Below are 25,521 nucleotides of genomic sequence, written 5' to 3'. Positions count from 1 at the left end.
TACAGTAATCCATCTGCCATTTGTAGTACGGTATGTCTCAACGGGTAACTTTCAAGGTCTGCTTGCAGTACAGGACTGGGAATGTTAATCCTGCTTGCAGTATCTGTTTGAGAGACAGTTCTTGATGATGATGTGAAATGTCGACCTTAATAACTGCAAATATGTTACCAAACAAAATAGAAAAGAAAAAAAACAAAGACAAATCGCTTTAAATCTTGTTTGGCAGTTTAGCTACTGTTGTGTCTTTTTTTTTTACTAAAAGTGAATTACGATGAATCGAAATTCAAATGGCAAAAAACTGTCTAAAAAAACTCCATTCATGGCTCCACTATTATAGACTAGATTTTAATTAATGCACTGTTTATGGAATGAACCCTACAAATCTAGGTTAAGCTACAGATTCCCAGATGTTAACCAACTACAGCTCTCATGGCTCTTTGGTTGCCTATTTCATTCAGAGAATTCAGGGAGTTGTAGACCAGGAACATGGTGGATGGGGGACAATTTGAGATCCCTGTTATAGCGTTTTGATAGCACAGATAACAGCTAAAGAATGACAAATCCCATTATGCTGTGACATTCTCTACAGTTAAGCAGTCTACGAAAACTGGAGTGCTTCCCCCATTGCGTTTTAGTGTATCTGTGACCAACGCTCTGCGGGTAGAAGCTAAACACACGTTTGTATTTTGAAGACCGCGCCATTCACTTGATCATTTCATGCAGATGCCAATGAAGGGAGAATTTGGAATAGAAAAAAAACAGTGGTAATATTTTCAGCAATTTCTTTATCTCTCTTCTTCTAAGTAAGAAAGCTTATTAACACGCTTTGAACTTAAAATCACATTTACAATAATGTGCCATCAACAGTTTTATAAGCTAATTAGAAAAAAAAGCTTAATTAATGACTAGCCTGCTAATAAAATAGCAATCATGAAGAAAGGAACCAAGGGTGCTAAGCTTCAACTACCACCAATTAAGAGCTAATTACAAACAAATTATATATGTGTTTTGCTGTGGGCTTTAATTTACTAAAATGGTTTTAATTAAAAGAGAAAACATGCTGATTAATTTGACTGCAGAAAAAAAATCATCTGCAGCATAAACCAAGCATTGTCTTTCTTTAATTAGACTTGCGAGAGCCAAGACTTTTCTTGGATTTCTGTCTTTTAGAAGTGAACGCGAAGTATCGCTAGTGAATGATGTCAAAGACGCAATCCCCTCTATATATTGCTTTCTCATGACTATTTACTGCAAGACGAACAGGGTGCCGGCTTATGTCAGAGATCCCTCTTTAAATTACAAACACACCGACATGTATTCTTCCCGATAACGACGACAACTCCTCAACCCTTTCACCTCCAATGTAATCTGTAATTTACATAGACACTTGTATAGCACACAAAAAAACAAATCATTGATAAAAAGTCACAGTAATATCTAGATTGAGAGCACATGCCAAGTCATCATATAAAGAATAAAATGCTTGCTAAGCTCTCGGGAGATACTGAACCAGTTACACAATATTTGCAAGCTAAGAATTTGTAAAAGTAATTGATCTGTTGTGTAGAACCCCAGATGTCTCCAATCAGATAGATTAAAATTTCCCAGTAAATTATATCGTTTAATCTGCCTCTCTAAAGAATATTAAGTGCCCTTCAGTGCTCTCCTTGTCTGCGGTGACTGCCATTACTGTTGTGAAACAGGAACAAATGCTAAAGAAATTTAATAAGCTAAATTACATAGTATCACTTACCTGTCCTGTGGGAGCCAACAGTAACCCCTTCCATTCTGAGTCACAGCCGGCTCTACCTAAGGCTTACAGGGCTATTTACTAAGGTGCGAACGGTCAGGAATTCAGATTTTAGTGCAAAATATTACAACTGGAAAAATTACCCATTCCAAGGGAAGTCATCACTATTGCTATTTTGACCTATTATATGAAATCCACTTTAAATTTCAACAAATTGACACTTTAGTGATGTAGGGAATTAAATGTAATTGGCAAAATGTAGGCACAAATTATCCAACTCAATGTCCAGGGTCATTTAGTAAGGGACTAAAAGTCACTTAGCAACCTGGAAGCAGCTCTGGAGGCTGGCTGATTGACAGCCACTAGAGGCAGTCTTAGTCCTGCAATGTATCTCGGAAACTGCTTTACATTGCAGGACTAAGTGAGAAAGGGACACTGCACCCAGACCACCTCAACGAGGTGAAGGGGTCTGGGTGATTATAGTGCCCCTTTAAGTGAAATTAGGAATTTATACTTAATAACAACAATGTGTGAGCTGCACGTGCCCTATGACCGAAAACGTACTCAGACACTCTTTGGGCAAGTTAGAAAAGGCAACACCAAAAGAAGCAGGGATAGCCTATCCAAACCCAATCATTAGTCTATTCTAAAGAAACAAAAATAGAATATAAAATACTAAAGGACTGGACCTCTCATTCTCTGTTTTTTTAGAATTCTAAATGCAGTAAACACATTCATCAATAATGTTTTGCATTATGATATGTTTGAATATTTATCCTCTGTATAAAGAATCAGACTAATTCCAGTGACATGGGCTAGGTTTACTGCTCACTACGTTTTCAATAGTGACCTTAAGACGCTGAATGGACAGAAAATTATATAAAATAGATAAAGAACTTGGCAAATCAGATACTTTCTCAGACTTTAGCCAATTAAGAGGGTTTCCACAATGGTGAAGGTCTATGTGAATTAGGATAAAATGACCTTGGCTCTGGAAATGCACTAAATAATCAGCCAAAGGGATATAGCTTTAGCTATAAATGTGTAAACTGTTAAAGGGACACTGTAACGGATCACCTGGCACCCCGACTGGGTACCTCCGTTAATGGATGCTCCTAGCGCTTCCTGAGGACTCCAAGCACTCTGGCAGACACCACAATCACCGTATCGGAGAAGCATATGAATCTTCTCAAGCCTCTGAATGCTGTAGACCGTTGAATAGGAACCGTACGAATAGGCTTACACTCCTAGCAGTCAACCGGAACAGCATACAATAAATCCTCCCCCAATAATGAGACGACACTTCATTTTGAGGGTAAAACAGGAACTATCGACTGGCTCATCCAGCCTGGCTTTTATTACAATAATACACATACAGTCCACACCCAGGGGGAGGCATAAAATAACCAATCACATACATGGTTCAGCCCACACATCCCCTCCCCTCAGATAACATTAAACCCAATTATCCGGGACACCTTTTCAGCCAAGTTCTGGATGTACCCCAAAACCAGGGGGTACACCTTTAAATCCAGCATCGCTGGATAGCCCTTATTCAGGGGGACAACATATCCAAAAATCAGTTCATTCGGATAAACGGTTCGGGAGATATGGGGTTCCAAAGATTTGACCGACCGCATGGGTAAAGTATCCGAAAACAGTTCCATGCATTTTGGCCCTGCGGTCGGTCACAAACAAGGGAATGAAAACAGACGAATTGCCTGTGTTATAGAGCCTGGAGAGGGTTTGAATGAATTCCCTTGTTTGTGGGGTTCTTTCTACCGAACGGCGGGTCATTCGGTAGTTTCTATACGAATTTCTGGAAGTATGGAGGTCTCAGCGGTGTTTGCCTAGTCAAGTGTCCGATTTTAGTTCCAGACACTCGACGGCAAAACACCGCTGTTCGGTAGTTTAAGATGGCCGCCGCCACGTGTTTGTTTCCCGAATGGCGGCCACCCAGAGGACAAAGCATACATTACACTGATTGCCAATTACCCGTTTGCAACATTGTTGCAAACTGTAATTGGAGGCACACTTATTCCTGGGTGGTCTGGTTGTTCGGTAGTTTCACTCAATATAATAAATGGAGTGATTCTACCGAACAATCAGGTGAATGCTGCATACATATCCCAGGTTAAACTTAACACACAAATACACATATAATATTACAGGCAGTACACTAGAATATGTATCACAGTCTTAAAGGGACAGTAGTCCCAAAAGTCCCAATATGTCCATAGATGCTGTTAAAAGGGCCAGTAGCAGCAATATACAGTACAATATGCCCCAAATAACCCAGGGGCCATAGTCAGCAGGTAGGAGGCTAGCAAACAGGCTTCTCCAGGGCCCAGTGGCGAGGTTGGTTTCGCCACAGACACTCCAGGCACCCAGACCACTTCCCTTAACCCTGCAAGTGTAATTATTGCAGTTTTTTTCATAAACTGCAATATTTACATTGCAGGGTTAACTCCACCTCTAGTGGCTGTCTATTAGACAGCCACTAGAGGTCACTTCCTGGGTTCTAGCACAGGTTTCCTGTGCTAGAGCGTCGCTGGACGTCCTCACGCTGTGTGAGGACCTCCAGCGTCGCTCAAAACCCCATAGGAAAGCATTGAAATGATTTTTCAATGCTTTCCTATGGGGAGACGTAATGCGCATGCGCGGCATTTCCGCGCATGCGCATTAGGTCTCCTTGGCCGGTGAGCGAGATTAGTCTCGCCCACCGGCCGACGTAATCACTAGGAGGAGCGTCGCGGAGGCAGAGACAGCGGCGAGGGACATCGCCGGTGTCCCAGGTAAGTGACTGAAGGGGTTTTCACCCCTTCAGTAACCGGGGATTGGTGGGTGGGAGGGAGAGGGACCCTCCAGTGCCAGAAAAACAGATCGTTTTTCTGGCACTGGAGTTTCCCTTTAATTCTGCATTGTTAAATGAGATTCCGACATTTGTCATTACAGAGCCCCATTAACTCTTGCAAAAGGAACACAAACATGTTTTTTTGACCGTATCGTGTTAAAACCACCATCTAAACAGGCTCAAGCACCGAGGGTAGTGGTGTTGCGGAGACAGGCTCAGGCACCGAGTGTTGCGGAGACAGGCTCAGGCACCGAGTGTTGCGGAGACAGGCTCAGGCACCGAGTGTTGCGGAGACAGGCTCAGGCACCGAGTGTTGCGGAGACAGGCTCAGGCACCGAGTGTTGCGGAGACAGGCTCAGGCACCGAGTGTTGCGGAGACAGGCTCAGGCACCGAGTGTTGCGGAGACAGGCTCAGGCACCGAGTGTTGCGGAGACAGGCTCAGGCACCGAGTGTTGCGGAGACAGGCTCAGGCACCGAGTGTTGCGGAGACAGGCTCAGGCACCGAGTGTTGCGGAGACAGGCTCAGGCACCGAGTGTTGCGGAGACAGGCTCAGGCACCGAGTGTTGCGGAGACAGGCTCAGGCACCGAGTGTTGCGGAGACAGGCTCAGGCACCGAGTGTTGCGGAGACAGGCTCAGGCACCGAGTGTTGCGGAGACAGGCTCAGGCACCGAGTGTTGCGGAGACAGGCTCAGGCACCGAGTGTTGCGGAGACAGGCTCAGGCACCGAGTGTTGCGGAGACAGGCTCAGGCACCGAGTGTTGCGGAGACAGGCTCAGGCACCGAGTGTTGCGGAGACAGGCTTGGAGTGTAGGTGTGATTTATAGATCCCCAGGACAAATAGAAGAGTAAAATAATCTACTAGTTGAGGAAATCACTAAAATGACAATGAAGGGGGAAGTTATCATCATGGGTGACTTTAATCTACCTGATGTGAATTGGAAAACCAAAATAGCTGCTTGTGCCAGAAGCACACATATTCTAAAACAAGTCATTGAGGAGCCAACTCATAAGGAGGCCATACTAGATTTAGTGTTAACAAATGGAGATTTGGTATCCGATATTACTGTAGGTGAAGGTTTAGGATCCAGTGATTTAGTGATCCAGTGATCAGCAGTCAGTGATCAGAGTCACACCACACAAAAACAAAAGTTTCCGACTTAAAAAAAAAAAAAAAAAAAAACAGACTTAGAATTAAAATTAGAATATGTGTAAAGGAGTCATTATCAGACTGGAGCAATTTAAATGGAGTCCAAGAGAAATGGGATTATTTAAAAGTTGCACTGCTGAAGGCAACAGAAAATTGCATTAGGCTTGTCAGTAAAAGCAAAAAATTCAAGAAACCACCGTGGTACTCCGCAGATGTGGCCAAAATAGTAAAAAACAAAACGTTTAGTAATTATATAAAAAACAAAAAATAAATAAAAACCAACACAGAGTGAGGAAGATCTATAAGATTCGGCAGAAAGAGGCTAAGCAAGTTATAAAAACTTCCAAATCACACAAAGAAGAGAAAATAGCAGTCGGTTAAAAAAAAAAAGGGACAAAACATTTTTTAGATACATAAATGAGAAAAGGAAAGTAAAACAAGGATTAGTTATATTAAAACCAAAAGAAGGAAGGTATGTAGAAGAGGATAAAGGTCTAGCTGACTGCCTCAATGAATATTTTTGTTCGGTATTTACAGATGAAAATGAAGGAAAGGGGCCTCAACTAGGAAAAAGGATAAAATAAGTCATTTATTACACGTGAGTTTACAGAGGAAGCGGTTCTATGTTAACTGTCAAAAGTAAAGACAAATAAGTCAATGGGACCTGATGGAATACACAAGGTTATTAAAAGAGCTTAATTGTGTACTAGTAAAACCATTAATAGATTGATTTAACCAATCATTGTTAACAGGAGTAGTCCCAGAAGATTGGAAGTTGTTGAACATCTAAAATCACAAAAGATTTCAAGATCAGAGGCAACATGGGTTTACTTCAGGGAGATCATCCCAAACTAATCTTATTGATTTTTGTTGATTGGGTACATAAAATTATAGATCAGGGTGGTGCAGTAGACATTGCTTACCTAGATTTCAGTAAGGCTTTTGACACTGTTGCACATAGAAGGCTTATCAATAAACTGTAATCTTTAAGTTTGGATTCCAATATTGTTGAATGGGTAAGGCAGTGGCTGAGTGACAGGCAACAGAGGGTTGTAGTCAATGGAGTATATTCGAAGCATGGGCTTGTCACCAGTGGGGTACCTCAGGGATCTACACTTGGACCCATTCTCTTTAATATTTGTATTAGTGATATTGCAGAAGGTCTTGATGGTAAGGTATGTCTTTTTTGCTGATGATACTAAGATATGTAACAGGGTTGATGTTCCAGGAGGAATAAGCAAAATGGCAAATGATTTAGGTAAACTAGAAAAATGGTCAGAGTTGTGGCAACTGACATTTAATGTGGATAAGTGCAAAATAATGCATCTTGGACGTAAAAACCCAAGGGCAGAGTACAGAATATTTGATCAACATCTGAGGAAAATGAATTTGGGGGGATGGGGAGGGATTATTTCTGATGACTTAAAGGTAGGCAGACAATGTAATAGAGCAGCAGGAAATGCTAGCAGAATGCTTGGTTGTATAGGGAGAGGTATTAGCAGTAGAAAGAGGGAAGTGCTCATGCCATTGTACAGACCACTGGTGAGACCTGACTTGGAGTATTGTACGCAGTACTGGAGACCGTATCTTCAGAAGGATATTGATACTTTAGAGAGAGTTCAGAGAAGGGCTACTAAACTGGTTCATGGATTGCAAGATAAAACTTACCAGTAAAGGCTAAAGGATCTTATTTATTTATTTATTTATTATTGCCATTTATATAGCGCCAACAGATTCCGTAGCGCTTTACAATATTATGAGAGGGGGATTTAACTATAAATAGGACAGTTACAAATAAACTTACAGGAACAATAGGTTGAAGAGGACCCTGCTCAAACGAGCTTACATTCTATAGGAGGTGGGGTGTAAAACACATTAGGACAGGAATTTACAATCAAATAAGGTGGGCTGCCCTTTCGGAGAGGGCAAGAGACAGGTATGTGAGGTAAGGGTTAGTCTTGGAGGCCATAAGCTTTCCTAAAGAGATGGGTTTTAAGGCACTTCTTAAAAGATGCAAGACTAGGGGAGAGTCTGATGGCGGTAGGCAGGCTATTCCATAGGAAGGGAGCCGCCCGCGAGAAGTCCTGCAAGCGCGAGTTGGCCGTACGAGTGCGGACAACGGACAGGAGGTGGTCACGGGCAGAACGGAGAGACCGAGAAGGGACATACCTATGGATCTGTGAGGAGATATAAGAGGGGCTAGAGTTGTTCAGTGCTTTATAGGTGTGAGTTAGTACCTTGAATTGACTCCTATAGCATACAGGAAGCCAATGTAAGGACTGGCAGAGGGGTGAGGTGTGAGAGAAACGACTAGAGAGGAAAATCAATCTAGCAGCAGCATTCATTACGGACTGTAAGGGTGCAGTACGGCTATTGGGGAGACCAATCAGGAGAGGGTTACAATAATCCATGCGGGAAATTACTAGAGCATGGACAAGCTCCTTGGTAGTATCTGGTGCAAGAAAGGGGCGGATGCGGGCTATGTTTTTAAGATGGAATCTACAGGATTTGGCAACATGCTGGATGTGAGGCTCAAAGGTGAGACCAGAGTCAAGTATGACGCCAAGACAGTGCGCTTGCAAGGATGGACTGATGTTGGTACCACAAACTTGGAGGGAGAGCGAAAGAGGAGGATCAGTATTAGGAGGAGGAAAGACAAGGAGCTCAGTTTTTGAGAGATTGAGTTTCAGAAAGCGGGAGGACATCCAGTCAGAGATGGAAGAAAGGCAAGCAGTGACACGTTGCAGGACGGCAGGGGAGAGGTCCGGGGAGGAGAGATATAGCTGGGTGTCATCAGCGTACAGGTGGTAGTGAAATCCAAAAGAGGTAATAAGTTTGCCAAGAGAGGCAGTATAAAGAGAAAATAGAAGGGGACCAAGGACGGAGCCTTGGGGAACTCCAACTGAGACAGGGCAAGGGGAGGAGGTATCATTAGAAAAGGAGACACTGAATGAGCGTTGGGAGAGATAAGAGGAAAACCATGAGAGGACAGAGTCACAGAGACCAAGCGATTGAAGAGTTTGAAGAAGGAGAGCATGATCAACGGTGTCAAAGGCCGCTGAGAGGTCAAGAAGAATTAGTATGGAGTAGTGGCCTTTGGATTTAGCTGCGATTAGGTCGTTAGTAACTTTGATAAGGGCAGTCTCTGTAGAGTGGAGAGGGCGGAAGCCAGATTGAAGAGGGTCAAGGAGAGAGTTGGAATTGAGGAAATGAGACACACGGGTGAAGACAAGTCTTTCCAGAAGCTTTGAGGAAAAAGGGAGCAGGGATATGGGACGGTAGTTAGAGGGGGTGGATGGGTCGAGGGATGGTTTTTTTAGTATAGGTACTACAGTGGCATGTTTAAGGTCAGCAGGGACGATGCCAGAGGAGAGCGAGCAGTTGAAGATGTGTGTTAGAGAAGGCACGAGACATGTATAGCATGGAGGAAAGACTAGACAGGGGGATATGATAGAAAAATGTAAATACATAAAGGGAATCAACACAGTAAAGGAGGAGACTATAGTTAAAAGAAGAAAAACTACCACAACAAGAGGTCATAGTCTTAAATTAGAGGGACAAAGGTTTAAAAATAATATCAGGAAGTATTACTTTACTGAGAGGGTAGTGGATGCATGGAATAGCCTTCCTGCTGAAGTGGTAGAGGTTAACACAGTAAAGGAGTTTAAGCATGCATGGGATATGCATAAGGCTATCCCAACTATAAGATAAGGCCAGGGACTAATGAAAGTATTTAGAAAATTGGGCAGACTAGATGGGTCAAATGGTTCTTATCTGCCATCACATTCTATGTTTCTAGGTTTAACCCTCCCCCAGCCTCCCTAAATATAGTAAAAATCCAACGTCTATTCACGTCTGCTGCTGGTGCCCCAATCTGCCTTCTGACATCAGAAGTGATTATGAGAGCAAATCAAAATGCTTTTCCATAGGATTGGCTGAGACGGTCAAGGAAGCAGATCAGGGGCAGAGCCAAACACAGCCCTGGCCAATCAGCATCTCCTCATATAGATGAATTGACTCAATGTATCTCTATGAGAAACATTATGTGTCTCCATGCAGAGGGTGGAGACACTGAATGTCAGTCATAGTATGCAGCCCTGCCCCAGGAAGCACCTCTAGCAACCATCTTAGGAGTGGCCTTTTTTCTAAAAAAACAAACAGTTTATTGCAAAAAGTCTGCGGGGACGGATTACACTCAGAAAAATAAATACAATATGATGTATACCGTACATTAACCTATATACCATGCATTAAATTGAATACTATAAATTAAGCTGAATTTTATACATTAAGTTGTATACTATAAACTGTGAAATATACTATAAACTGACTAGAAATTTTGCCTTGGCACCTGTGATTTTCCAGCTCTGCAGGGAATATTGGAGCCATGAGCAGCATGGAGGCGGCCGGCCGACGTGAGGAGGATTGAGGGGGCCACCTGCGGGAGCATTGTAGGCAACATGCGAGGGAGCATTAATCTTACTGCAGCTGCTCTTCTCCATCGCGCTGTTTGATGATGCCGGGAGATAGTATATGATGTCTCTCCGGCCCCATTATAGAGAGAGTGCGATGGAGCAGAGAGGAGCTGCAGTAAGATTAATGATCCCTTGCACCCAGGAAGAGAGCAGCCCCACTGGACCCCAAGGAAAGATCCACTCAGCTCTCCCAAAGGTAGGAAGGCTGAGTGGGTTTCAATGAAAACAAAAGTGTGCATGTGTTTGGGCATCTGCTCACTCCGATCGAATGAGGAAGGTATTTTTACTCCTTTTTTCCCCCATGTCGTGCCAGTTTCGCCGCGGCTGGTACCACCTCAATGGCTGAGATTTTCAATCTTTATGATCTCAGCTAATCCAATGCTTTCCCTTAGGAAAGCATTGGGAGTTTTTTTGCATGCGCAGCAAATGTACCAATCCGCATCTCCTCATAGAGATGCATTGAATTAATGAATCTCTATGAAGTACATTTAGCACCTCCATGCAGAGCTTGAAGACACTGAACGGGAGTCCTGCAGACTGTGCAGCAGTGACCAAGGACTCTCCAATGGCAGTCTACATGTCTGTCACTAGAGGTGTTACTAAGCAGCAATGTAAACACTGTCTTTTTGCATGGACAGGCTTTAGGCACCAGACACATCAAGCTGTAGTGGTTCTGGTGACTATAGTGTCCCTTAAAGAATTGCGTTTTTCTCGTTGAAAATGACTGGCTCCTAACTTTAAGCTGGTTTCTAGATTCCAAACAAATTTGTCAAGCCCTGTATACCGTACATTAAAGGATCACTATATTGTCAGGAAAACAAAGCGGTTTTCCTGACACTATAGTGCCCTGAGGGTGCCCCTTCAGCCACTTACCTTATTCCAGCGCCGGGCTCCCTCGGCGCTGGTGACCTCTCCTGTCCATATGAATGCATTTCTCAATGCTTTCCTATGGACGCTCTGCGCAATGGAGACAAAATTCGCCTCCAGCGTCGCAGATGCGCCTCTAGTGGCTGTCCGGAAGGCAGCCACTAGAGGCTGGATTAACCCCAAATGTTAACATAGCAGTTTCTCTGAAACAGTTATGTTTACATGTGAAGGGTTAAAACCTGAGGGACCTGGCACCCAGACCACTTCATTGAGCTGAAGTGGTCTGGGTGACTATAGTGTCCCTTTAAGCTGTAGTTGTTCTGGTGACTATAGTATCCCTTTATTATTCATTTTAAAATGCCTGTCTCTCGTGCTGGTTCACAAACGGTCCACATTCTAGTTGTGTTGAAAGGTATTGACTGACATGTTTACATTACACGTATTTGTAAAAAAAAAATATATATATAAATATTTTCTCTTCAATAAAAAATTTTTTTTTTAATCTAAATCTTTATATTCAAACCTTTGCAGATTTCCATGTATTCTGAACATATTCCTTCTTTGTAGTGTTATGCTTTTATATCTACACAGTGGGCAATTTTTCAAGCTTCTTTAGTTATTTTCTTTTAATGATTTACAATCACATTTATCCCTTTTATGTCAAGAATGCAACAGATTTTCACATTATCCATAAAAAGGAGGAGCAGTTTGGCACATCTTGTGTCCAGACACCAATTTCTTCGATATAAACAGACTAAACAACGGCCGCCCAGTGCCCTGTTTAACCTGTAGGCTGCCAGGAATGACTGTCTTAAACCCTTTAACCAGTGGCTTGTAAACAGTATATGTAATTATCCAAGCATTACCGTTATAAATAAATAAACATTTGCTGCTGGATGTTTCATACGGAATCAATGCCGTTGTAACACTGATCCAGGGTGTTTGGTCAGAGGGGATAAAGGCTTATTGCAAAGCTTTGCTGCTTAAACTCCTAATCAGGACCCCAGGCAAATGATGCACTGCTGTGTACATTGTGATAACATACCAGGCCTAAAAATTGACCGATGTGTAATCTTTTTGCAAAGAGCAGTGCTGCCAAATGGGTACAGAAAAAGCTTGCAAGGTCACGCTTTGTACCAAGCGGGTCAGGCTATTTAGATTTTGTCTCTTTTGGTACCTGTGTAAGTGCTGTAGTGTTCTGTACTATCTACGATCCAGGCACTTGAATATATGATGATTTTGGTTCCAAAGTAAAGATTCCAAATTCCCTGAGCAGAGTTGTTGATTTTGCGCCGTTAGTCGTATTTGCGTTATTTTTTTTGGCTCTGTTCCACCCCATCAAAGCTGTTGCTTCCAAGACACTATTTAAGAGCTTAAAAATGTTATACATCAGAAATTAGTTTCACCTATTAGGACAGGAACTGGATTAAAGCACTCTGGGAACTGTGCCCCACAGCTAAAGGTTTTATCAGCCGGTTCCAGTAGCTGCATCCTTGGAAGAAATTGCTCTGCTGATGTTTGAAAACCTACACACCTCATTTCTCCGGAGCACCTAATGAAACCTATTGTACGTCAGCATGAGGTCTGGCTACGGCAGAATGATGGAGAGCATCTTTCTTTAGATTATGAGAGATCTAGAGTTTGTTACAACTGTACACTGTGATTTCAAGTATTATCCAAGGATAAGAATCTTAATGCTTAATCAACGCGACAAGAGCAGGAGATGAACTTTCACTAAGGAAACAAAATCTCTGATACCACCACAGGAATAGAGACATTAAATGGACAGAAAACTGGAACACCGAGCTCCACAGACTCACAGCTTCCAACTTGAGAAGAAAAACAAGGCAAGAGAAATGCCGTAAACCAATAGTTTCCCAATACACCTTTCACTTGCCAGAAAATGCACACTGCTTTAATATTCCATCACACAGCATTAACAGCACAGAAATCAGAGTGCAAACCTGTCATATTCATTCCGCATTTAAGAAAGCATAAAAAAAAAAAAACACACACTGCTTTTTGACTGCATTGATATGATTTACACTTCTAACCTACAAAGTTTTCCAAACCGTTATCACCAAGTAACCGCCCCCCAGCGCTGTCCTGACCTAAGCATCTCTGAGCAAATCCCCAGCCTGCCATTTACAAGACTTCTCCCCAGCTGCCCCCTTCTCTGGAAACCTCTGCTTCCTCACACTTTACAAACACTATTCTAACACTGCACAGGGTGCAGGCCAGGCGTGCAAATCCTACTAGGTCTGTCAAACTACTGAATTAGCGTATATTCTAGCCCTTGCTCAACGTACAGAACGATGCAGAATATGTAGCAACTCAATTGCTAAATATATAATAAAAGGACAATCCGAGAATGCCAACTGACTGCCCAAAACACGCAATGAATGTGGCCCACGTTACAGCAATGGGTGTGCTCATTTATAGTGAAAATAAGGTTTAGTTTACAAAGATGTCAATGTTGTAGAGCGTATGTGACTTTAATAAGACATTTATTTATAAAGTGCCCGTACTGACCCTTAAATAAATTTCTCTATTTTATATACACGCCTTCAAACAGCAACAATATAAAAAATATTGTCAACCTTAATGTTGTAATATGTTCTAAAGAGCACAAAATGCCAAAGAACATCAGGATCACTACCTCTGGTCAATGCTTTATCTTGGCAGGATCCCCAATAGCCACACATTGGCATGTTCTATCAAAATATGCCAATTATTTTTAGTTAACCCCTTAAATGTAAAAAATACACTACCCAGAATTTAAAACAGATCATTTATTAAAATGCATGTCAAAGTTCAGTGTAAATAGTGTACTTCTTCTAAACCCTACAAACAAAGCAGCATTGTGTTATTTATAGGATTTCATCATTTTATTAATTACATATAAATATTTGACAACAAAACATCTTTTCATTTACAAACAAAATGGAACTAATTCCTCATTGCCGTTTGTTTTATCTTATCATTAACACATCCGGCTGCACATGACGATCACTATGAGAAGCAAGAATGACGCTCATTTTAACCCGTTTTAAAAGTATTGTTTTACTTTATTTTTCAAATGGCCTGAAAAGTTCCGGTTTCCAGAAGAATTAATAATGAAAATCGTACACAAACTGACAGATATAGAGAGTGGACACTCAAATACTTTTGGCAATGTTTGTTTTTTTAATATGACGAAAATATTGATAAACATAGTAGAAAACATAGTAAAAAAAAAACCTGTTTAAACCTATAAAATCATTGTATAAGACTTTTTTTTTAAAACAAAAAAGGGTTTTTTTTTATGTACTCATTAATTCGGATTACTAAAAGATGTGAATTTATTGAAAGAATGCAAAATAAACTAAAAAAAAAAAGAAAATGTAAAATATTCCCCTCCACACACTACGTGGCAGAAGAAAACTGATAGTCGACTTTAATCAAAGCTGCTATAAATTAACTAGGGAAAAAAGCAAATAGCAAGAGATACATATCAGGAATCCCCCTTCCCTCTAACTACTGCAAACATTAGCACACAAGCCTGATCCTGACATAACTTGAATGGATCAATGACACTTGCCTCGCGAGTTGCCAGCCTGTCACTTAGTTCCTCTGCTGTTTCAATATCTCCACCCTTTACAGCTTGGTCCATAGCATCTTCCAGGCGGGACTACAGAGAAGCGGTCAGAAAAAAAAAATATATTAAACACTGGAACCTTGATTGGTAGATCTCATGGTAAGGCATTATAGGGCTGCACCATGTCTGTTAAGCAATACGCGGGTTTACATGTGTTGTCACACCTAGCCAACAGAATCTTATACTAAATACATCCATGGGAATATCAGGGGAAGCCAATAGCTGTATACAGTATCACCTGCCGCTCTAGAGGTCATTGTGCTGTAAGGCAGAGGGCCCGTTACTGCAGTTCTTGGTCAAACTGTTTTCAAGTAGTGTGAGCAAATGTGGAACTTTCACAATCCTGGCAACTGGGGGGGGGGGGGGGGGGGAGGCTGCAGGTGACCCAGGAACCCCTTGTTTTGGTCAAACTGCTTGAACAAACAGTTGTATCATGAACCAGGGGACATTGCCAGTAAACCGACTTTTATTAACCAATACTTTTAGATTTTAATTAAAGAGCATCGTGTGATAGAGTAAGCAAGGCAGAGCAGTTTATCACAGAGAGGATGTTTTACCACGAACTACTGTCTTGATTAGCAACTCAAACGAATCTCCAGAAAAAGGAAGAAAAAGTGAGTACTCACCTTCTTAATGATTTTGATGCAGACTGGAGGTTCAAATCGATCACTTGCCTCAAAGTATGGCTGGAGAGTATCTAACGCAGAATTCTTTGCAGGAGCTGGGCTGAAAAAAAAAAGTGACCATACTAATGGCATCAAACAACGGATAATCTTTAAAGCACCAACGGAGGGGATGCTATGTTCCTTATATTAAAAAATAGGAAATATAAACACCAAGCACCCAACAGCATGGAAACGCTCACAGAATGGAGTGTGATATTATATTGATAAAATCAGTAAATACCTGTTATTCATCTCTTGATTTCCTGTTGTCTTCTCTTTAAGTTTCCCTATAATATAAATGGAAGCCTACATTAACAGACTAGATTGTCAGTCCATACCAACAAGCACCCTTCCGATAGGTGTAGAATCTCCCCAATGCACTGCATGGAGGCCCTTCCGATATGTGTAGAATCTCCCCAATGCACTGCATGGAGGACCTTCCTATATGTGTAGAATCTCCCCAATGCACTGCCTGGAGACCCTTCCGATATGTGTAGAATCTCCCCAATGCACTGCCTGGAGGCCATTCCGATATGTGTAGAATCTCCCCAATGCACTGCCTGGAGGCCCTTCCGATATGTGTAGAATCTCCCCAATGCACTGCCTGGAGGCCCTTCCGATATGTGTAGAATCTCCCCAATGCACTGCCTGGAGGCCCTTCCGATAAGTGTAGAATCTCCCCCAATGCACTGCCTGGAGGCCCTTCCGATATGAGTAGATTCTCCCCAATGCACTGCCTGGAGGCCCTTCCGATATGTGTAGAATCTCCCCAATGCACTGCCTGGAGGCCCTTCCGATATGTGTAGAAACTCCCCAATGCACTGCCTGGAGGCCCTTCCGATATGTGTAGAAACTCCCCAATGCACTGCCCGGAGACCCTTCCGATATGTGTAGAAACTCCCCAATGCACTGCCCGGAGGCCCTTCCGATATGTGTAGAAACTCCCCAATGCACTGCCCGGAGGCCCTTCCGATATGTGTAGAATCTCTCCAATGCACTGCATGGATGCCCTTCCGATATATGTAGAATCTCCCCAATGCACTGCCTGGAGGCCCTTCCGATATGTGTAGAATCTCCCCAATGCACTGCCTGGAGGCCCACCCGATATGTGTAGAATCTCCCCAATGCACTGCCTGGAGGCCCTTCCGATATGTGTAGAATCTCCCCAATGCACTGCCCGGAGGCCCTTCCGATATGTGTAGAATCTCCCCAATGCACTGCCTGGAGGCCCACCCGATATATGTAGAATCTCCCCAATGCACTGCCTGGAGGCCCTTCCGATATGTGTAGAATCTCCCCAATGCACTGCACGGAGGCCCTTCCGATATGTGTAGAATCTCTCCAATGCACTGCATGGAGGCCCTTCCGATATGTGTAGAATCTCCCCAATGCACTGCCTGGAGGCCCTTCCGATATGTGTAGAATCTCCCCAATGCACTGCCTGGAGGCCCTTCCAATATGTGTAGAATCTCCCCAATGCACTGCCTGGAGGCCCACCCGATATGTGTAGAATCTCCCCAATGCACTGCCTGGAGGCCCACCCGATATGTGTAGAATCTCCCCAATGCACTGCCTGGAGGCCCACCCGATATGTGTAGAATCTCCCCAATGCACTGCCTGGAGGCCCACCCGATAGGTGTAAAATCTCCCCAATGCACTGCATGTAAATTGCATTCTGGGCAGCATGAACGTTAAAGACCATTAGAACACCATTCTTTGTATATAAAAATCTATTCCATCAAAAGGTTACCGAACATAACATCAAGGAGGGTAACATAGCAAACAAAAGAGAAGAACAGGACAAGTTTTGCACCTCACTAGCCATAACTAAACCACCACCAACAGTCTAACTTAAAGGGGAACTTAATCTGGACCAGAAATAAACTCACCAAAAAAACAAATTGCACATATTTTTGACAAGTGTACTAAGTAAACTTGTTCAGTTTTTAATAGGAGAAGGGGTGCACTCCAGATCAGTAAGTGTTCCAAAGTGTTTTTTTATAGACAACAAAATCGATTTCATTGTGAAAACTGGCTAATGAATTATACATTTTGAAGGCCCATAACACACATTGTATTTTGCTTTTTTACCTCAATCGGATTATTCCAACCCATTACATATTGAACTTTTCAAAGAAAAAATAATATATATTTTAAAGGGCAGCCATCAATTTATTGGAAAGTACATCAATGAATAAAACATTTAAAATAGTTTTAACGGTTATTTCCTTCCACATTTATATTACAGATTTCCACTTCAGTCCAGGCACAGCCAAAACATTGCCTCTCCACCTATACGTAGACAGGACACAACTTATAAACAGTGAATGGCAGGGAGTCAAGATGGAGGCACTCTGTTCTATGATTGAGCCAAATACAGTGGTGTGAATTACTACATTTCATTTGATATTTCAAACCCCACAAACATCTGTAAAAGGCCCAGACACCACAACCACTATGGCTGTACTGTCTTTCCCCCTCTCCACCCCATTAAAAGGAATGAAACGTTATACTTGGCGACCACCTTCCCCACTCCACTAGGTGTTTCGCTATTTGGCAATCAGAAGTTGCACTGATCTATCGCTGGGCTTAGCTCAGGGAAGATGACAGAAGTTACTGCTCTGCAGTTTTGGTAGAGCAGGTAGGCAGCGGCACACACTGGACCCCATGTAAGAAGTCAAGTTCCTGTCACCATAACCACTACAGTGAGCTGCCTGAGGTATCCCTTTAAATAAAGAAGATGAGCAAACAGAATATTACAAATCCTGGGAAGTCACATCTCACGATTGTCTGGTGGCATGGCTTCCTTTTTTGGGCTCTGTTTGTTGCATTATATTTGAAAAATATCCACATTCCAAAATATGCCAATTTCCATATTAATGTATTTAAAAGAACTATTTACTTTTCCGTAGACGTTTTCTCTTCTCCATCCTGCTAGCTTGAGCTTTCAATTCAAGACGTTTCTTTTGAAGTTCCATAAATTTCTAATAGAAGACAAAACCCAAATAGAATGGTTACTCACAGAAAAGATCATTTTCTGGTTACACCAGGTGTGAGAAGTCTACATTTGCCAACAAATATGTTCCTAAAATCCCAGCAAACTTCTAAACAAAAAAAAAATACCCTACGAAGTAGTTTATTTCGTCTGCCTAATTTATTAATTTAAAATTCATGTTCCCACTAAAATCAGAAGGAACCTAAACTCCACAAAAGCTGCTGAAACATATCCTGGGATGAGATATGAGGCAGGACAACTGGTGTCGCCAACTGCTCGATACCCAGTGCGCAGAATGCTACGACATTTCACTCTCCTCACACATAGTCTGCAGCTGGCCCTTTATGGGATTATTTTGATGGATTTGGATAAATTAGCTTGGAAACTGAACTCTACTCAGACCCTGTCTTTTACCAAAAATTGCCAAACATCACACACTCCATGAGAAACAGTAATCCCTTCCTTTACTTATGTATAACAAAGAAAACCTACGGTGAAAGAGAAATAGAGGGACAAAAAGGATCAATTTAAAGACAAATCCCACAAAATGACAGATCAGCTTTAAGGTAACGCAGCGTTCAGAATGCTTTTTCTATTAAAAGCTAAAAATCTGACAAAAGTAGACATTAAAGTCATCTCTAACCAACAGGAAGCTGCACGAAAGCAATACCTTATTAAAAACTAATTACAAGGTTACTCACTAAAGTAAGGATTGCCAGAATTCACAATGAATGTCAAATTTACAGCCAAATTGAAAACAAATGTGGCACTTTTTTTCTCATTCTGCTATTTTGGTCTAACGTTTTAATTTCTGCCAATTCTAAGTTTAGTAAATGGATCATGTAGTGTGATCAGAGCCTGGTACAAGACATGTGAAGTCATAAAAGGATCATAATACAGGGTTCTTGCAGCTTAGGTCATTGACCAGGGATAGAACTATTAAAGCATTACAATACTCCTAAACCAGAGATGGTGTACACCAAGCACTCGCGGCCCACATTGCAGGTGCCTACTCGGCTAAAATGTACCCGGCCAGGGAGGAGAGGTCACTGGCGGCAGCGAGCACTTCCTGTCCTCACTGCTCCATTGCGCGTGCCCGCTGCAGTGATGCCAGGTGCCGAAATGTCATTCTGGCACTTGGCATTACTAAACTGAGCGGTAGCAGTGAGGAGCAGCAAGGGAGACCCCCACACCAGCTCCCAAAGGGAGCAATAAATCAAATGATGTGTGTGCAAGAATGTGTAAATGTGTGTGTGTCTGTCAGTCAGGGAGTCAGATAGTGAGTGTGGCAGAACCAGCCATCTGTTTGGATTATGTACGGTTCTTTTAAATCAGGGACTTCTCTGGTTCGACAACTGGGGTCCACCGAACAAGTTATAGTTATATTGTTCGTATACCGAACTAACCCCCGAACAGTTAGACCACACATGGAGTCGTATGCTGCCAATTGACCCCATTACCCCCCTTCACACTTAGAAACCGCAAGGTTCTAGGCGGTCGGCTCGGTGGCCGCTGTTCGTATGACGGAATACGTGGGGGCGGCCATCTTTAGCACATAAAGCGGTGTGAATACCGCTGGAACTTCCACCTCTACATGTGCTTGGTCCCATTCACCTGAGAAGAGTGGCATTTATGGTAAACAAACTCCCGAACGAGGGACACACAATCAACTAATATATGAACAGTTACATTAGTTAATTTATTGTGTTTTGTACTTCCGAAAGACTGACCGCACAGCCAGATTTCATGGAACACTTGAGGGCAGGCGCCTCGTGTGCAGTCAGCCTAAGCTATAGCCCGGTGGCGTTTCGGCTACGTTTGTGAGATCTGAGTGCTTTCGAGATATGTTGGGTGCTCAGATCCAGGCTATCCGGGGGTACCGTATGATAAAAGGGCCTGAGGGGTAATGTAGGGAATGCCCCTGGAATGTGTTAAAGTAAACCCCGAACATGGGGACACATAAAAGGCTGTGTGTGGTTAACTCCCAGAATTGTATAGTCCGGTTACTGGGGGAATTGGGATTATACTGCGCTTTCTTTGATGTTCTACAGACTACCAGCAGAGATATCGATTTTAATATTGCAGCTCCGCTACAATGTTTGTGTGTGACGGTCAGTGTTGCGATGACCGCGGCTGGAGGACCTGGAGATGCATGGAGGCACACAACGCCAGGTCACAGTCTGACGTGACGTCAACCTGCTCCACCTTCACAGGGTTTCAAGAAGTAGCAGGAGGCACAGGCTGCAGACGGCGCCATTGGGTGTGTATCAGAGTCTGGACTCCGGATTTGCATACTGGCAGCGCCACGTGAGTGGAGTCTGCTTGTTTGCATATATATTATTTTTTTTAAAGGGCCGCGGTTTAGTGGCGGGGCGTGGGGCTGGGATTTAGTAGAGGGGGAGAATGGATTTTAGTATAGAGGGGGGAACTGGGAATTAGTATAGGGGGGGGGGGGACTGGGATGCTGTTTATTTATACTGTACTTTACAAAACAAACCTACATTTCTATGAAAATGTAAGGGTTTTTTTGTAGCCCACATAAGCTTAAACCTTGTTTATTTGGCCCATGCTAGCATTTGAGTTTGGCATGCATGGTGTACACATTGCAAAATACTTCCAAGGACATTCTGTTTCTAGATGTTAATGTACTTCCATAGGATCAGAGAGTGTCAATATATTGTAAATATTTCATTACACGACAGGGTGGAAAGACAGCAAAGTGCACTCATGAGACCAAAAAATAAAAAATAAATAACAATGGTAGAGATGGGTAAAGATCTGTCCTTATCTTGTCTTCATAAACTGTGTTCTGTTCATGTGACTGGCGTTGCTGAATATATGATATGATGGCCGATGAAGGTATTTGATATGGAAAGAGTGTGGCTGTTTCTGCATCCTTCTGATTCTAAAAGATTGTCTTTCACTGCTAATCGAATGCGTTAGACTACAAGTCGATGGATGTGTGACTATGGACATCATTCCATTTATTCTACACAAGTGACAAACAGGTGGCAATGATGTATATATTAAAAATAAAAGGATTATGTGCCAGAGAATTAGCATCCAGCCTGCAGCGATTGAATACAAGATTTAGGATTAGATATTTACATTTTCAAAGTTGTAGTTAGCGGTCCTGAAACCTGAAACTAGGAGCCCGCGTGAAGGGAGTTGATGAGCGATACTCAGACAGTGCTTCCATTATCTCGAACATCTGCAGAGAACTTGCCTTTAATCTCTCCAAGTCACTCCAATTTTGTCAAATTGAGTCAACCTTGTCAGGATGTGACCCAGAAGAGCTCAGTTTTCATAGCTGATACAGAGATGGCTTCCAAGGAACCCCCACGTGAAGCTTATCAAGGGATCTTCAGTGTGAATTATTTTTGCCTAGCTACATATTTATTAGACTAATTACCCTACAAATGTCAACGAAATTGCAATCCCTGGGATCAAAATACATTTAATATTGGTGACAATATCCTCCACCCACCCAGGTGAACAAACTAAGATCCATGATCAAAGACCTTGATGCAGGTGTGTCCATTGATCAGATCTTAATTTTAGTAACTTTTTACACTTAATTACTTCTAAGTAATACAAAATATTGATTTTAGGAGATGCATGTGAAGACTATTCTTCCCAAATATATAGTGCACTAATTTTCACTTGCCATTAGCGAGCGACAATATAGCCTTGGTGTGTAGAATTCAGTCATGGTGTGTGCGCCAAGGCTCATATAGGTCTGGATAGTAACACAGGACTTCAAGTTTTATACAAATATATACATACAGTCACGGGAAAAAGAAAGTGCACCCTCTTTGAATTCTATGGTTTTACATATCAGGACATAGTAATAATCATCTGTCCTTAGCAGGACTTAAATTACCGTATATACTCGAGTATAAGCCGACCCGAATATAAACCGAGGCCCCTAATTTTACCCCAAAAAACTGGGAAAACTTATTGACTCGAATATAAGACTAGGGTGGGAAATGCAGCAGCTACTGGTAAATTTCTAAATAAAATTAGATCCTAAAAAAAATTATATTAATTGAATATTTATTTACAGTGTGTATATATAATGAATGCAGTGTGTGCGTATGAATGCAGTGTGTGTGTGTGTGTGTGTGTGTGAATATATAATGAATGCAGTGTGTATATAATGAGTGCGTGTATGAGTGTGTAACCGCTGGCGGTTCCCTTATTTACCTCTATAATGTCTTAAAGCATAGAACTGAGTAGGGCTAACCATACAGATATCTTAGCCATAATTTTATATAGTTAGTAAGAGATCCTCTATTTACATATATAAATAATTGAGAATACAATATAAAATAAGGATTGTCTTGGAAGCAATAGTTTTGTCTTTTAGATATTTATTATATAAAAATATAAATATAAACATAGACATATAAAATCCATTATAGCAGAGTTTATAAGATGAAATTAAATGCTTGCAAATACCATTAATAGGTTAACATACCCTTCTGAACATGTCATCATGTCAGCCTCTCAGTCATTTTAAGATGGAGCAGCGTCTGTCTCCAAGTCTCTCCTCTGTGAGTTAACATTTAAAAGTACTTATTTATACCTTAGGTGTCGTCATTTTAGAGTCACCATAGTTCATATGAAAAAGTCCATAACTAGAAGCGAGTGCACACGTCATGGGAAACTCCCGGACCTGGGGAACTTCCATCAAGTTCAAGGGACAAGATGGCTTCCCAAAGTCTGAATAGCTTATCTGTTGTTTATACTAAGACGTAAGTGCACAGTCGTGGGAGATTCCTGGATTTGGGGAAGTTCCATTAACTTGGGGTTACCACAGTATATTGTGTACTGAAAGAGTCGTAGTATAGCCTTGAAGCTTGTTTATGCATTATTGTTATTGTAATTCGTCTGGGGCAAAATGGCGCAAACATGTAATGACCTGGGGTTATTGCTTAAAGAAACATCTATGAAAAACAATATGTTCCATTTCTAACACCTTGTCAATTTGCAATATCTCTTAAAGACAAAGTACACAGTTTAAGAAATACAACATTTCATTCTAAAACTTGTAATATTTGCATTTGCCCATAACAAGTGCTGTGTGTGTGTGTGTGTGTGTGTGTGTGTGTGTGTGTGAGTGCAGTGTGTTGCAGAGCCTTGGTGGGGGGTGGGCATTTTTATTATTATTTTTATTATTATAATGGTAATATATTTGTTAGATTAATTTTTTTATTATTTTTATTTATTTTATTAATTATAATTTATTATTATTTTTAAAATGTAATTTTTTATTTTATTATTATTATATTTTTTTCGTCCCCCCTCCCTGCTTGATACATGGCAGGGAGGGGGGCTCTCCTTCCCTGGTGGTCCAATGTCATTGGTAATTCAGTGGGGGAGAGAGGGGGCTGTCAGAGCTGTAACTTACCTTCACAGCAGCTCCTGTCAGCTCTCTCCTCCTCCGCGCCGTCCATTCAGCTCTTCTGTCAGCTCACAGTGTAAGTCTTGCGAGAGCCGCGGCTCTCGCGAGACTTACACTGTGAGCTGACAGAAGAGCTGAATGGACGGCGCGGAGGAGGAGAGAGCTGACAGGAGCTGCTGTGAAGGTAAGTTACAGCTCTGACAGCCCCTCTCCCACAGTCTGTATTATGGCAATGCAAATTGCCATAATACAGACTCTGACTCGAGTATAAGCCAAGTTGGGTTTTTCAGCACAAAAAATGTGCTGAAAAACTCGGCTTATACGGTAGGTAAAAACTACCTCAGATGAACAACACATGACCATAATATACAGTGTCATGATTTATTTAACAAAAATAAAAAGGAGAAGCCATTTGTGAAAAATTAAGCCCAGAATATATAAATACAAATATATTCGGGGCCAGTACAAACCTTTATCTGGAAATCCATTCATAAACAGGCCTATACATAGGACACGAGGTCACACATTTAGGCTGGAAAAAAGGAGATTTCATCTAAGGCAAAGACAAGTTTTTACAGTAAGAGCAATAAGGATATGGAATTCTCTGCCTGAAGAGGTGGTTTTATCAGAGTCCGTACAGATGTTTAAACTGAAATTGGATTAATACTTGCAAAAACATAACATACAGGGATGTAATTTCTAATTAGTGGGGTAATAGCTGCTTGATCTAAGGAGACATCTGACTGCTATTTTGGGGTCAAGAATAATTTTTTTTCTAGCTGGTTGCAAAATTGGAAGTTCTTCAAACTGGGTTTTTTTTGCCTTCTTTTGGATAAACAGCAAAAACATATGTGAGGAAGGCTGAACTTTATGGACGCAAGTCTCTTTTCAGCTATGTAACCTTATGATTAAATAGCTTGTAAAACCACCTTTAGCAGCGATAAATTGTAGCAATAATTATCTTTATGACTATCAATCTCTCGTTGTGGAGGAATTTTGTTCCACGCTTCTTTATATTGTTGTTTCAGTTCATTGAAGTTTGCTGGCATTTGTTGTGCACAGCTCTCTTAAGGTCCCACCAAAGCATTTCAATTGGGTTGAGGTCTGGAATTTGACTGGCTCATTGCAACATTTTGATGCTCATCTTTTTCAGCCATTCTGTTGTAGATTTGCTGGTCATTATCCTGTTCGTGACCCAATTTCTGCTAAGCTTGAGCTGACGGACTCACAGACTACTTTGGTACACAGAGGAGTTCATGGTCAACTCAATGGCTGCAAGGTTCCCAGGTCCTATTGCTGCAAAACAAACCCAAATAGTCACCCCTCCACCACCGTGCTTGACAGTTGGTTAAGGTTTTTGTTTTCAGTTTCTGCCAAATTGCGCTGTGCATTATGATCAAATATCTCCACTTTGAAGGGTCCTTAGACATGGGTGTTAAGCCTGTAAATTTTATTTCCTACCTGTGGCGGGCCATCAGAGTATCGCCGCTACAGATTCCCTCTCCCCAGTGTGAAGTAGCTCTATCCAACCAGTGATAATAGCTTTCCTCCCCCCTCCCCGTACATTAGACAAGACAGAATGTTGGGAGTAGAACTGGTTTATTAGGCCAGTTAGAATTCACACAAAAAACCAGGATGGACTCTCCATACAAAGCAACGTAAACTCCTCCCCGGCGTCTGTGTCTGGGAGATAATGGAGCCTAAAGCTTGGTTCAATTCTC

General features: G+C 41.9%; 1 protein-coding gene across 2 annotated transcripts in view; it reads right to left on the bottom strand.

Moving 5' to 3' along the window:
* FAM204A (family with sequence similarity 204 member A) overlaps window positions 1-25,521 on the bottom strand; it is a 168,606-nt gene that overhangs the window by 16,065 nt on the left and 127,020 nt on the right. For both annotated transcript variants that reach the window (XM_063434120.1, XM_063434119.1), the window contains 4 exons: window positions 18,301-18,382; window positions 15,640-15,685; window positions 15,360-15,459; window positions 14,677-14,766 (listed from right to left, as the gene is read on the bottom strand). In XM_063434120.1, coding sequence (XP_063290190.1) covers window positions 14,677-14,766; window positions 15,360-15,459; window positions 15,640-15,685; window positions 18,301-18,376 — 312 coding nt within the window. In that variant the 5' untranslated portion in view covers window positions 18,377-18,382. The remainder of the gene's footprint in view (window positions 1-14,676; window positions 14,767-15,359; window positions 15,460-15,639; window positions 15,686-18,300; window positions 18,383-25,521) is intronic.

This window comes from Pelobates fuscus, chromosome 10 (genome assembly GCF_036172605.1).
Source record: "Pelobates fuscus isolate aPelFus1 chromosome 10, aPelFus1.pri, whole genome shotgun sequence".
Taxonomy (NCBI): domain Eukaryota; kingdom Metazoa; phylum Chordata; class Amphibia; order Anura; family Pelobatidae; genus Pelobates; species Pelobates fuscus.
This window is presented reverse-complemented; position numbering and strand designations above follow the sequence as displayed.